Source organism: Mauremys reevesii, linkage group 3 (assembly GCF_016161935.1).
Source record: "Mauremys reevesii isolate NIE-2019 linkage group 3, ASM1616193v1, whole genome shotgun sequence".
NCBI lineage: Eukaryota > Metazoa > Chordata > Testudines > Geoemydidae > Mauremys > Mauremys reevesii.
The window spans coordinates 201,968,808-201,984,047 of record NC_052625.1 but is presented as its reverse complement, the minus strand read 5'-3'; the positions used below and the strand labels follow the sequence as shown (position 1 = coordinate 201,984,047).

At 49.5% G+C, this 15,240-nt stretch overlaps 1 protein-coding gene across 3 annotated transcripts in view; it reads right to left on the bottom strand.

Annotated features, from left to right (window-relative positions):
* Window positions 1–15,240, bottom strand: part of ELP3 (elongator acetyltransferase complex subunit 3) — a 144,646-nt gene that overhangs the window by 32,374 nt on the left and 97,032 nt on the right. For all 3 annotated transcript variants that reach the window (XM_039532195.1, XM_039532197.1, XM_039532196.1), the window contains exons 11-12: window positions 10,776–10,866; window positions 2,197–2,262 (exon numbers count right to left, since the gene is read on the bottom strand). In XM_039532195.1, coding sequence (XP_039388129.1) covers window positions 2,197–2,262; window positions 10,776–10,866 — 157 coding nt within the window. The remainder of the gene's footprint in view (window positions 1–2,196; window positions 2,263–10,775; window positions 10,867–15,240) is intronic.

Below are 15,240 nucleotides of genomic sequence, written 5' to 3'. Positions count from 1 at the left end.
CATTTCCCTGCCAGTACAGTGCAGGGTTGTTCCCTATAGTAGTATGCTCTGTCCAGTCTGTTTTAAAAAGTCTCAAGTAAAGGGCTTTGAGGTGGGGTTCCCGCTGAACTCCTTCCTACTCATCATCTTTCTGGTAACACGATACACAGAAATGAATGCACTATTTCAAGACCTGATCACACAAGAGCCAAATGGTGAGATTCTGTTACCTCTCTGCTTCATGAGATCAATATGCCTTTGTGTCTGCAGCCCAAAATTAAATGGGCCTTTCACTTCCTACACCGGTTAAGGTTAACTTAGTCAACACTAAGATGAGGCTATCTGTGAAAAAGTTCAAATGAATCTTGCATGTGTACAGAATTCTACAAGATTTCTACTATCATATAACAATACAATAAGGCAGGCCCAGACTCCTATCATGAAAATGAAGGTTACTTTGAGATGGACTCTACATACAGACACTCAGGGGTTGAGCTGGCCTAGGCAGCCCATGAGAGGGAATATGCAGAGGATCCTCATAGAAGAGCTAAAAGTTGATCCAGCAGTCCTATTGTTATTTATATAGCACCAACAATATGATCAAAGTTTACTGAAAAATAAGAGGACAAGATTCTTACTCTAAAGAGTTTACAATCTAAAGCCCAGATCCTGCAATGAGCTCCATGCAGGCAAAACCTACTCTCCTTGAAAGATAGAGCCTAAGTTAAAGATCCACTCACTACGCAGATTTTATTAATTCACAGCTAAAGAAAGGAGGCAGAAAATAATATTAACACAGCTAACCCAAAAGGTTTTAGATTTAAAGCTTCGTGAACTCCGGGCTTCCTAATTAAGGAAAAGCAATAAAATGGAAGAATGTGTCTCATTATTTCTATTTCAGTAACAAGTAGAACTCCTTTGTATTCTGTGCTGCCCAAACACAAACAGTCCTTGTCCTCAAGAACCTGCCATCTAAAAAGATAAGATGACAAAGCTTGGGAGAAAAAAATAGGATTATAAAAATCTCCAACTTTAACAGAGTTTTATATAGTGCTCATTTTCATAGTATCTAAGCATTTGCCAGTCAAATTACATCTGCATAGCAAAGTCCCTAGGGAACTCCATGGGGTCCTCTGCTCTACCCCCTTCCCTAGGTAAACAGGAGGCTCTATGTGGGTTGAATATACAGCTAGACCTTACATCATGTATACAAAAAGCTAATTTAAAGAAAATCTACTAATGGGGCCTTGATGACTAAGGGAGACAGAAAAGAGATACAGTGAACATCTGAAGTCACTGGCAGCTAACGACAGTCAAATGAATTGGTTGCTTTCAATCCAGTTCCTAGACTATAAGTATACATGTGAAAAAGAAACTGGCAAAACTAAGGATAAGATTTTGTTATGGTTGTTTTTAGTAAAAGTCACGGACAGGTCATGGGCAATTAATAAAAATTCAAGGAAGCCTGTCTGTGACCGTCTGACCTGTCTGTGATTTTTGCTGCTGCAGCTCCATGGTTTCCCTTGCCACCATGGTAGCTGGGAGCTGTGGGGTTCCCCTCTTGCCTGCAGCAGCTGGAAGCTTCAGGGGGGGCCCCCTCTTCCCACAGTGTCTGGGAGCTGCAGGGTGACCATATTTCCCAAAGAGAAAACAGGACACTCCCAGGCGTCCCCCTTCCTCCCACCCCCCACGTGAGGCTGTCACCTGTCACTGGAACCCTGAGGAGAGCCCTCTCAGGAGTCTGTCACCTGTGGCTGGAACCCTGCAGGGGGGCCCCTGTTGCTGGAACCCTGCCAGGGTCCCACTGGGTGCCAGCTCCAGAGTCCTGCAGCCTCTGGGGCTGAAGCAGAGAACGTCAGGGAGGTCTCTGAAAGTCACGGATTCCGTGACTTCCATGACCTCTGGGACATAAACATAGCGTTAGCAATAACTAGTACCCTTGCTAATAATCCTTGACCTTAATATTAGGACAAGTGGCTTATACAGAATGAACTTTTCAGGTTATGTCTTCACTGCAAAAATGGTAGGTTTTTACATTGAGATAGCTCCCTTGATGCAGAATCCTAGCAGATACATGCCACTGGTAGATGAAAAACTGGAGCCAGCTACAGGCATATTGCAAAATTGGCTGCACAATTGAGTCCTAACTCCTTCATACCAAATGTTTCACAGCAAGTCACGTCTGAAGCAAGCTCCCTGGGATGCAACAAGACTCACCTGATATGGTCTCACTTTATGATGAATCTCTTGTATTCCAACCTCTCTTGTCCTCACATCACGACACTAGGAAAAGAGAGAGAGAAAAATTACATAAAACAGAGGAATACATGCAGCTCAAATACATTAAGATTTCCAATCACCCCATGGGCTCAAAATTAAGTTGAAATAGCCTGTCTTACACTGGTAGAATTTGAATAAATAGACTTCAAAATAAAAATGCTCACCGAGCCATCCCTAATGTACCTTAGAAAAAGAACTTTGTGCTAAATGTAAAAACATGCTGATAAAAATCAATTCACTGAGCAACCATTACATCTCATGAGAAAAGGTACCATTTGATTTGCAAGTAGCAGGGCTTGGAGGGAAAAAATCAACAGCTATGAAAGAGCAAGAAAGACTTGACATTATCATAGATTTTAAGGCCAGAAGGGAAAAGACGGTTACTCACCGTTGTAACTGTTGTTCTTCGAGATGTGTTGCTCCTATCCATTCCAGTTAGGTGTGCGCGCGCCGTGTGCACAGCTCTTCGGAAGATTTTTACCCTAGCAACTCCGGCGGGTCGGCTGGGCGCCCCCTGGAGTGGCGCCGCTATAGCGCTAGATATATACCCCAGCCGACCAGTCCGCTCCTCAGTTCCTTCTTGCCGGCTACTCCGACAGTGGGGAAGGAGGGCGGGTCTGGAATGGATAGGAGCAACACATCTCGAAGAACAACAGTTACAACGGTGAGTAACCGTCTTTTCTTCTTCGAGTGATTGCTCCTATGCATTCCAGTTAGGTGACTCCCAAGCCTTACCTAGGCGGTGGGGTCGGAGTGAGACGTGGCAGAGTGTAAGACTGCTGAGCCGAAGGCTGCATCGTCTCTAGATTGTTGCACCAACGCGTAGTGGGAAGCGAAGGTGTGGACAGAAGACCAGGTGGCCGCTCTACAGATGTCCTGGATGGGGACATGGGCCAGGAAGGTGGCAGACGAGGCTTGCGCTCTCGTAGAGTGAGCGGTGAGGCGGCTAGCTGGCACACGAGCAAGCTCGTAACATGTCCGGATACATGATGTTACCCAGGAGGAAATCCTCTGAGAGGAGACCAGCTTGCCTTTCATGCGATCAGCAACCGCTACGAATAGCTGGGGTGAACGCTGGAAGGGTTTCGTTCGCTCTATGTAAAATGCGAGTGCCCTGCGGACGTCAAGGGTGTGAAGCTGTTGTTCACGACTTGAGGCGTGCGGCTTCGGGAAAAAGACCGGGAGGAAAATGTCCTGGTTCAAATGGAAGGCCGACACCACCTTAGGGAGGAAGGCCGGGTGTGGCCGAAGCTGCACCTTGTCTCCATGGAAGATGGTATACGGTGGACCAGCCGTTAGGGCACGAAGCTCGGAAACTCGTCTCGCTGAAGTTATAGCGATGAGAAAAGCTGTTTTCCATGACAGATAGAGCAGGGAACACATGGCCAAGGGCTCGAAGGGGGCTCCCATAAGCTTGGCTAGAACTAGGTTCAAATCCCAGGATGTGGTAGGACGCCGTATCGGCGGGTACAAGCGATCTAGACCCTTAAGGAACCGGGAAACCATCTGATTGGAAAAGATGGATCGTTCTCCTACGGCCGGTTGAAAGGCGGACATGGCCGCTAGGTGTACTTTCAAGGAGGAGACCGCAAGTCCTTGCTCCTTAAGGGACCAGAGGTAGTCCAGGATCGTAGGAATAGGATCCACGAAAGGATTAAGGCCTCTCTGATCGCACCAGAGTGCGAAACGCTTCCATTTTGCGAGGTAGGTTGAGTGAGTGGAAGGCTTCCTGCTTTCCATCAGGACTTGCTGCACCGCAGCTGAACAGTCACGCTCCGCGCGGGTCAGCCACATAGGCACCAAGCTGTAAGATGGAGGGACTGCAGGTCCGGGTGGCGGAGCCTGCCGAAGTCCTGCGTTATCAGGTCCGGCCATAATGGGAGGGGAATGGGATCCCGTATGGAGAGCTCGAGCAGCAGGGTGTACCAGTGCTGTCTTGGCCAGGCCGGAGCGATGAGTATGAGGCAGGCCCTGTCCCTCCGGAGCTTGAGTAGCACGCGGTGCACAAGGGGAAACGGAGGGAAGGCATATAACAGGTGACCTGTCCAGGGGCTCAGGAATGCGTCCGATAGGGAGCCATGGGAGCGACCCTGGTAAGAGCAGAACTGGTGGCATTTCCTGTTCTCTTTGGAGGCAAACAGGTCTATTTGGGGAAACCCCCACCTTTGGAAAATTGTGTGCACCACATCTGGACGAAGGAACCACTCGTGGGAGAGGAATGACCTGCTGAGATGGTCGGCCAGTGTGTTCTGCACTCCTGGAAGAAACGACGCTACCAGGTGAATAGAGTGGGTTATGCAGAAGTCCCAAAGGAGCATCGCTTCCGTGCAAAGCAGGGAGGAGCGAGCCCCGCCCTGTCTGTTGACGTAAAACATCGCCGTCGTGTTGTCCGTGAAAACAGCCACACAGCGCCCTTGGAGATGGGCGTGGAAGGTTTGACACGCCAAGCGGATTGCCCGCAGCTCCCTTACATTGATATGGAGGGAGAGCTCTCGGGGCGACCAGAGTCCCTGGGTGTGTAGGTCGCCGAGGTGTGCCCCCCACCCCAATGCCGAGGTATCCGTGGTCAGGGTGACCAACGGGCGAGGAGGGCGGAATGGGACTCCGGCACACACAACCTCTGGGTCCAGCCACCAGTTGAGGGAATCAAGGGTCGGTTTCGTGACTGTGACTACCATGTCTATGGAGTCGCAGTGCGGGCGGTACACCGACGCAAGCCAAGTTTGAAATGTGCGAAGACGCAGCCTCGCGTACATGGTCACGAACGTGCATGACGCCATGTGGCCCAGGAGTTGGAGGCAGGACCGCACCGTTGTTGTGGGAAAGGATTGTAGGTCCCGGACGAAGGAAACCATAGTCTGGTGCCGAGGTCGAGGGAGGCAGGCCCTGGCCAAACTGGAATCCAGGACCGCTCCGATGAACTCCACCCTCTGTGATGGAGCTAAAGTGGACTTCTCGGCGTTTATCATAAGTCCTAGGCGCTGAAACAGGGCTAGGATCTCGGCCAGTTGACATGCTACCAGTTGGCGGGAAGGTCCGCGGACCAGCCAGTCGTTGAGATACGGGTACACATGCATGCGACGACGGCGGAGGGCTGCGGCAACCACTGCCATGCACTTGGTGAAGACCCTCGGCGCGGTGGAGAGGCCGAAGGGTAGCACCGTAAACTGGTAGTGCATGTTGTTGACAACGAAACGCAGGTAGCGTCGATGAGGAGGGTAAATCGCGATATGGAAATACGCGTCCTTCATGTCGAGGGCGGCAAACCAGTCTCCTGGATCCAGGGAAAAAATAATGGTCCCCAGGGTTACCATGCGAAACTTGAGCTTGAGTAGGTATCTGTTGAGCTCTCGGAGGTCTAGTATAGGTCGTAGACCTCCCTTCGCCTTGGGGATTAGGAAATATTGGGAATAAAATCCCCTGCCTCGCATGTCGTTCGGCACCTCCTCTATGGCACCCAAACTCAACAGAGTCTCGACCTCTTGCAAGAGGAATTGCTCGTGAGAGGGGTCCCTGAAGAGGGACGGGGAGGGTGGATGGGAGGGAGGGGGCGAAACAAACTGAAGGCGGTAACCATACTCCACCGTGCGAAGTACCCAGTTGTCCGTTGTTATCTGGGACCACGCCGGGAGGAAGTGGGAAAGACGGTCGAAAAATAATGGGGAAGGATCCGGTGAATACACTGATGGGCCGTCCTCGGGCGTCCCATCAAAAGGCTTGCTTAGGCCCCTGAGGGGGCTTGGAGGGCGCTTGGGACTGATTACCCCGGTTGCCCGACGGTCTACGGCGGTTCACCCTGCCTCTGCGCCTATTATCAGGCCGTGGCCTGACCTGATTAAACTGGCGGTACGGCTGTTGCCGGAAGGACCTCCGCTGGGTAGCCGGCGTGTGCATGCCCAGGGTGCGGATGGCGACTCGGCCATCTTTGAGAGTCTGAAGCCTCGAGTCCGTTTTCTCAGAGAAGAGGCCCTTGGTGTCGAATGGTAGGTCCTGAATAGTGTGCTGGACCTCGGGTGGCAAGGTGGAAGCCTGCAGCCAGGAGATTCTCCTCATGGTCACTCCCGAGGCCAGAGTTCTGGCTCCTGAGTCTGCTGAGGCCTGGAGGGATGACCGGGAGGCTTTCTTGCCCTCTTCAATAAGGGCTGAGAATTCAGGTCAGGAGTCTGTTGGTACCAGCTCCGTAAACTTTGAGAGTGACACCAAGGTATCGTAAGTGTAGCGACCGAGGAGAGCCAGTTGATTGGCAATCCTTAGCTGGAGGCCACCGGACGAATAGACCTTCCGGCCCAACAGATCCATCCTCCGCGCTTCTTTTGATTTTGGCGCTGGAGCTGGTTGCCCATGCCGCTCCCGGTCATTAACGGACTGCACTACCAAGGAGTCCGGAGCTGAGTGCGTGTATAAATACTCATACCCGTTGGGTGGAACTGAGTATTTCCTTTCCACCCCTCGAGCGGTGGGAGGGATGGAAGCCGGTGACTGCCACACCGTATTGGCATTTCTTTATATGGTCCGAATGAAGGGTAAGGCCACCCTCAGCGGGGCCTCAGCTCCAATTATGCTGGTCACCGGGTCATCGTCCTCAGCAACCTCCTCGACAGGGAGGTTAATGTTCTGGGCCACCCGTCGAAGCAGGTCCTGGTGGGCCCGCAGGTCAATCGGTGGAGGACCCGATGCCGATGCCCCCGCAACCGCCTCATCTGGTGAGGAAGACGATGACATGCCCTGGGTCAGGGGTTCCGGTGGGGGCTCGTCCATGCGCTGCGAGGCCTCCGCGTCTGTGGGATGCTCTCCCACTACAGGTGGCGGCGGTTCCTCCACCAACGGTGATGGAGGAGGTCCGCTGACCGTGGCTTCCGGCGCCCTGTGGTCGGAAGTCCTGGCCCGCTGAGTGAAGGGGACCCCTTGAGCCTCATTATAGGCCCAGAGGGTCCAGAAGCCCCATTGTTGGGGGCCGTGGTCCTGCCTTTGGGGGTCGGCGCGTAGATCACCCACACTGCCCGCTTGGGAGGAGACTGAAGGCTGGCGGGAAGGCCGGGGGGGGGCAGAGGCACTGTGGGACTGTGCCGTCGATGCCGCCGGTCTGTCCCTGGACGGTGCCGGGGAACGGTGCCGGTCGTCGCGGTGCCGGGAGCGAGAACGGGACCATCGACCGTGCCGGTGCCAGGAGGTCGACCGAGATCTCGACTGACGTCGGTGGGAGCGGCTGCGAGATGACCAGTACCGCGAGCGGTACCGGGATCCGGACCTTCGCCGGTACCGACGGTCGGGTGACCGGGACCGGGATCGTCTCCGGGAGTGCGACCGGTACCGCGATGTGGAGCGGTACCGGGACTGCGACCGGCGCCGAGATGGAGAACGGTACTGGGATTGTGACCGGTGCCGGGATCTGGATCGGCGAGAAGGCGAACATCTCCGGGATCAGGACCGGGACCTGGAATGCCTTCTATCCTGTCTGTCAGGGGAAGGAGGCCTCATGATGGCCGGTTTGCCCACTGACTTCACAGCCCGCACTGGCGGTGCCAGGGGCTGGAGACACGGTGGCTCTGTGAGCTCTATCAGCTCTCTCGCCGTCGAGAAAGTTTCGGGCGTCGACGGGAGAGGCAGCTCGACCACGGTTTTCACCGGGGAGCAGGGTGGTACCTCAACGGCTCTTGCAGTGCCGGAGTCGACGGTACTGTGCACGGTTTGTGCACCACCACCACTGTCGGTGCCGGGGGTGCCGGCGGTGGCTGGGTGAGCCGTCCCGATGCAGGAGGTTTGGAGGCCGTCTGTGCCGGCTTACGCTTCCTCGCAGGAGAGAGGGAATGGTGCCGGGACGCCGGTGCCGGCTGTTGTTTTTTCAAAGTCTCGGTACCGGACCGGCTCGGGACCGCTGGTGCGCTCCGCACCGAAGAGGACTGCTGAGCTGCTGGTGCCGGCACCGTAGGGCTAAGTGCCGACTCCATCAAGAGCTGCTTTAACCGAAAGTCTCTCTCTTTCTTTGTCCTCGGCATAAACGACTTGCAAATAGGGCACTTATCTGCACAATGGGACTCTCCTAAGCAGCACAGGCAGGAGTCGTGAGGGTCTCCAATCGGCATGGGCCACTGGCAAGCCGAACAGGGCTTAAACCCCGGTGCCTTGGGCATGAGCCCGCACCGGTTCGGGAAAAGAGGGGCTAAGCCCCCCCGATTCCCCTTAATCCACTAACGAACAAACTAAACTAACTATTTTAAATAACTATATACACTAAATACAACAAGAACCAGAGATAAGCTAGGGATGTGGAGGTCAAAGGAGCACTCCACTGTTCCAATGGCCGTCACGGGCGGTAAGAAGGAACTGAGGAGCGGACGGGTCGGCTGGGGTATATATCTAGCGCTATAGCGGCGCCACTCCAGGGGGCGCCCAGCCGACCCGCCGGAGTTGCTAGGGTAAAAATCTTCCGAAGAGCCGTGCACGTGGCGCGCGCACACCTAACTCGAATGCATAGGAGCAATCACTCGAAGAAGAACATTGTGATCTTCTAGTGATTCTAGTCTGATCTCCTATATAATAAACCATAGGCCGTAGAACTTCCCCACAATAATTCTTAGAGCAGATCTTTTAGGAAAACATCCAATTTTGATTTAAAATTGTTAGTGATGGAGAATCTACCATGACCCTTGGTAAACTGTTCCAATGGTTACTCTCACTGTTAAAATTTTATGCCTTATTTCCAGTCTGTCAGGTCCTTCACCAGAGACATCTAGAATTGGAAAAATCTAACCTAGTGTGCCAGAGATACTCTTGAGCAGGCAATTTGTAAATCTGGGAATTGATTTTTAATGCCAAAATCGGCATGTGACACCTGAATATCAGAAGGTAGAGGGTTAACTCTCTGGTCAAGTGTCCCACAGATGTACAGGATGGACTAACCGTGAGAGGTTTGGGACCAATGGTCCAAGGCGTCAGAGAAAAGCCAGGTAATTTTACAAAACTTTACAGCTCCTTGGTAGTCAGAGGGAATGAGACACAGAACTCCATGTTAGCGAGCTTGATTGTAGCTTGCACAAGTCTTTTGTATCTCTTCTTGTAACCAGTGCAAACCAAGCCCCATGAGAAAAGTCTCAAGGAGAAAAACTTTTCTGAAGACAGACTGTTTTTATAGCACAAATAAGAAAACTCTGAAAATCCAAAGTCAAGCATAAACCCACATGGAACTTGATTTCCAAGGCATCCAAATGACCCTACCTGCATCCCAACACCCTCTACAATGCCTTAAAAAAAAGTCAAGTCAGATTATATATTATATACAGTGAAATAATTTAATCTTTGCTATGACCATAAAAACTGGCATGCTTTATTCTTATATGGTGATTATGCTAAATCTGGCCTTCTTTATGGTGATATGCACAAAATCTACTTTGCTTTACAAATTCCTCACTAGACCAATGGCATGCAGAAGACAGTCAATTCCCCACTCTTCATTAAGGGCCCTAGTCCTGAGCGTGCACAGCATTTTTCAGGACTGTGCCCTTCAATTTCTTTGCCCCAATCAGTAATCCACAGAGACGGAACAAAGAGGGAAAGCTGAAATTGCCAAGAGGACAGAGCTGAGGAGTCTGGGCATCCTCTAATTATGAACCTTCATACCTAAAATACCTAGGTTTCTTGTGGGAATTCAGTCCCAACTATCATAGCCTTAAAAAAGCTGTTTATTTATAATGTTATACCTCTAATAGATACAAAGACAATTCACTGGTATCTTGTACTTCAAGTGACAATGTGACAAACTCTTTTGGTTGCTCACTCTACCAAGCTGCAAGGCTTCTTCCCCAGTAAATTCAGATCTACAGTCATCCGCACAGTAGAAATGTTTAGAGATTCAGTACTTTAAAGGCAGCCTGCCACGGAAAACATAATTGGGTTTGAGACCCTTTTTTTTGCTTTGTTATGTATAAAGGAGATTTATTCCCCACCTACAATTTTTTTTAATTCTTAGAAATAGCCGGAATATTAAGTTTCATCATCATATCTGTTTTTGCTGGAAGTGTTCCGTGGAAGGTTTCTCAACCCTACTGAGGAGGATAAAGACGCTAAATCCTTAACAAAGAGCTTTTCTTCTAACTAACTGTTAGGTGTTTGAGTTGAATAATTTTTTTAAAAAGTTGTCAGTCTGCATAAAAAACTTCCCTTTCTCACTTGAGAAATGTCCTTAGTAGCCAAGATGTCACAAATCTCCTAGTTCTCTGGTCATCCTGTATCTTGCAGGGAAAATCTAAATTTTTAATGTAGAAATCAAGCAAAACATCAGTTCTTTGGGAAAAATCTTTGAGGTATTCCTTTACCTATCAGAAAACAAACAAACAAAAGGACAAAACCCCAATATTTTCCTTTGCAGGTCATCTTTAGTTGAGCAGCAAATCTGGCTCCTATAGTTCACATTCCTCTCATTTTGCCATTTTTCTCCTCCTGTTCACAAACACAATAATCAGTCACACAGTGTAGTCAGCAGGCAGCTCCTCCTTGGCATAAGGTTGCTGATCTTTTACCTGTGTTCCTAGATCCTTCATCCTGGCCAAGGCAAGTTCTCTCAGGTTACCATGCTCCACTCCTGAGCTGACTAGCGGCATTGGGATATCCCTATACAAAGGAGAAAAACAAAAACTTTATATGACCATATTCATAAAATATGAAGTCAGATGGGCCACCACCATCATCTAATCTTACCTCCTACATAACAAAGGACTTATCTGAATTAATTCCTGTTTCAAAGCCCAGTAGCTTTGGCTGAACTAGAGCATGGCCAAGCCAATTAACAACTGGAGGCAGTGAAGGGGAAAGAGCTACATGATTGGTTTTTACAGCAGGAAAGGACTTTTCACATGCTAGGAAATAGGCTATTTATGTGTTTTTATTCTCATATTCATCATACTGGAAAAAGGAAAAAATTCTGTTTTACGTGTGAATTTTCATTCTAGGACCCTCCATGTCAGAGAGTCTTCGCAGCAAGCATTGGTATAGTCTCCAAGAATCCTGGATATAACAATTGTAACTACAGCCTAAAATTCAGTAAAGATGCAAACAAGTTTGTAATAATCTAACATCATAAGAGTATATTATAATAATTATGAATACCATTTTTGCATAAGTACTGAGGTCTTCTACAACAGAAGATAATGCTGTAATGATAGATTTCAGTATTTCCACTTGAAAGACTGATTTCCTCATGAACTTGTTGCCACAAAGAATCTTGTGCCCTTAAGAAAATATCTGAACTATTATACCCTTCATCTTCTGATGCTATGAAGCGCCCGTTGATAATGTTGATTTAATTTAATTTACTTTGGGGAAAGGATAAGATTGTGCTTGGGACAGCGAGTTCTACTGAATATCCTTCAGTAATTATTTCTGAGGTGGCTCACTCCAGACCAGGGCCCACCCATGAAGCATTCCTCATAAACGGGAGGAATCTGCCTAGACTTCAGAACCTCGGGGGGGGAAAAAAATCAAAAGAAACTTTTGGAGTTGCATAGTTTTCAAGAGAATATCACCTCTGGTCTTCCAACTCTTGAGGTAGCAATGGCCTCCTCCTAATGTGTAATCTTTAACCTTAACCTGGAGGAGCAGCACTTCAAAGGAAAAACCTGCTGAGATAAGGCAGTCTGAAGATGCTCTCGCTGGAAGGAGGGAAGGGATATATTCCCTTGTCTAAAGCCTCAATGACTGTTTTCTGTCTATGCTCCCAGAAAAGATTACCAGCAGAGTATTTTGAAGGAGATCAACCTGCTTTTCCAATTTTTTGGCAGGAGCTGCAGTTGCCATGGGACATGTCTTTGGAAGTTTTGAATATACAGCATATCAGCCAGGTGAAGAATTAGTCCTCAAAAAAATTGCTAGGAAAATTGAGAATGGGTGTGTGGGGAAGTGTGCATGCTAACAACAGCCTCCAAATTGAATATCTCTAGGCCTGCACAATAAGAGACTGCAGCCAATACTCTCAAGGCTGAGGCTGCTGCATCCAAGTTCAGTTTGATGATGAATACCATGGAAAAATGGTATTTAGTCTGTAGAAGAGAAGAGGTGGGACATAACAGTTTTCAAGTACAGAAAAGGTTGTTACAAGGAGGAGGGAGAAAAATTGTTCTAGTTAACCTCTGAGGACAGGACAAGAAGCAATGGGCTTCAATTGTAGCAAGGGCGGTTTAAGTTGGATATGAGGAAAAACTTCCAGTCAGAACAGTTAAAGACTGGAATAAGTTGCCTGGGGATGTTGTGGAATCTCTGTAATTGGAGATTTTTAAGAGCAGGTTAGACAAACACCTGTCAGGGATGGTCTAGATAATACTCAGCCCTGCCATGAGTGAAAGGAACTTAACTAGAAGACTTCTAGACTACAATGGGATGGGGCAGGGGTCCCAGGGGACCATCGGGGAATGGGAGGGGGGGCAGTTGGATGGGGCAAGAGTCCCGGGGGGGGGTGTGGCATCAGGGGGCGAGAAGCAGGGAGGGGGGCAGATAGGGGGTGGGGCTGAGCCACGCCTAGCTATTTGAGGAGGTACAGCCCCTAACCGGCCCTCCATACAATTTCTGAAACCCGATGTGGCCCTCAGGCCAACAAGTTTGCCCACCCCTGATCTAGATAGATCTCTTATGAGAGATTTTAGGGCTTTGGGCTACCGTTTTGAAAACTGATTGTGGGCAATATCCTTCACTAGTCCCTACACCAAACTCCTGAGAGACGGGGGCCAGCATATTACCAAGGAGATTAAAACAAGTGTGCAGGCATGTATCCCACCTGTCTCCTTAAGGAAAACAGCAGCCACTTTATGATCTCCTGTGGCCTGGAAGAGGAGAGGAGACAGGTCTATCTCCCAGGGAATGCAATCTGAATCACTTCATGTTTCCTGCTGCTGGGTCTGGGCTGAGTAGTAGGGAGGCCAAAAAATGTAATATTAAATTAACGATTATGTCATGTGATGACACCTCCAGGAATATACCCAACCAAGACTGGCAACCCTACTGAGTGGGGACCAACTGCACAAAATGAGGAATGAGCTGGGACCACTAAAGACAAATGACTCATTTGTACCAGAGAGATTGCAGAAGCTGGCACCTTTCACTGCAGCTGACCTCTTCCAGGCAGAACAGCTTGTAGGAAGGGAGGAGGGGGTGGATGCTTTGTGGCCTTCTCAGTCATCTCAGCACAGACCTTGCCTACATGCTGGCTGGGAGCAGGAATTTCTTCCTCTGGCTTACTGGGGGGTACCTTGCCTTTCCCCAAGATTCAAGAGACTCCACTGAAACTATCCTGCTAGCTCTAAAAGCTGTGGGAATAAGGGTCCCATACATAGGGGAACGTCTGGAAGACAGTGGAAACCTACTGATCCTGGCCTGGTTTCACTGAAGCAAGCTTCCATGTGCCTGGCTGGCCTGCTCAACTGTCAGCATGGATCTTGTCTACATGTCAGCGTGAGCCACTCTTTCCTGTAAGCTACTCGACCTCTGTAACTGTGGAACTCTCCAACATTCCAGCTGAGAACTGGCGTCCTGCAGTTTGCCTGCCAACCATTTTTTGAAAGGGGAAGAGAGGAGAGGTCCACAGAAAGCTAAGTCTGGTTTGGGTTTTTTAGCTAAGCAGTTCTAAAGAAAAAAACCTCAAACGTTTATGCCTTGCCTAAACTACAAAGTTAGGCCAACATAAGATGCCTTGTGTTGACCTGGTTGTGCATGTGTCTACATTTAAATTTGTCTCCCACCGAAGTAAGTGTCTCGTTACAGCGATGCAGTAACACCGCTTCCCCGAGCAGCACTGAGACACAGTCAATATATTGAGGTTGATGCAGCATGAGTTGCATTACTTATGTCAACCCTAACAGTCTTCCAGGAGCTGTCCCACAATGCTGGCCACTGATCACTCTGGTCACAATTGTGAACTCCACTGCCCAGGGGTCCTGAAGACCGGAAGACCCTCCTTCCCTTTAAAGGCCGAAAATTTTTGAAATGTCTTTTCCTGTTTGCGCAGCTTGGCGAGCACACAACAGCAGCTCTCCATGGTTGAGTGCAACTGCCCAGCTGACAATGCCTGCTACACACTCCAGACATGGTCTGGCTTGGAGTAGATGAAAGATATTGGATCTCCTGGGCTTGTTGGGAGAAGAGGCTTTGCAACCACAGCTATGGACCAGCTGTAGAAACAAGAACATCTCTGAGCAGGTTGCATGGGGGATGCAGGAGAAGAGGTATGACAGAGACCAGCAGCAGTGCCATGTGAATGTGAAATATCAGAAGGCCTGAGGCCAACACTGGATCCGGAGCCAAGACACAGACATGACGCTTTTACAAAGAGCAGCATGCCATACTTGGCGGAGGCCTCACCACCCTCCACACGCCACTATGGATACCATCAAGGGACTTGAGTAACAGGCCCCTGGCATGAACAACAAGGAGGAGGGTGGGGGACATGCGACTGGGAGGTCCAGCTATGCTGCAAGTCTGGACCTGTTTGAGACTCCACCACTGTCCAGTCAGTCCCAGCAGTCGAACATGGGTGGGCTCGATGCAGGGGAAGGAACCACAGGTAAACATGTAATTGTATTTCCCATTACAATGATGTACTGATGGCACTCCCAACTTAACAAGACACAGCTATTGATTTTTCATTAATTTACTCATACTAAAAGAGTTAGCATACTTGATGGTGGTGGGCTGCGTACTGGGATACGTACCTATTATGCACCGCACTGTGCATCGACTCAAGCACTCCTGGTGAGTACAAACAGCGCGGACCAAGGAGCCAAATATACACGTGCATAAGCGATATACTAACTGCAGCCAATGTAACTTGTGTCAACTGAAGCTGACAGTGTAGACATGGCCTTAGTTTAAAGTCTTTTGAATATCCTGTGAAAGTTCTGCTACAAAAGAAGCCCTGGAATCTGCCAAGTGCGCTGCTTGGAGACAGAGAATTCTGGGGAGTTCTTCTTAAGGGGTGGTCCTAAGCCCAGGCTCAGAGCA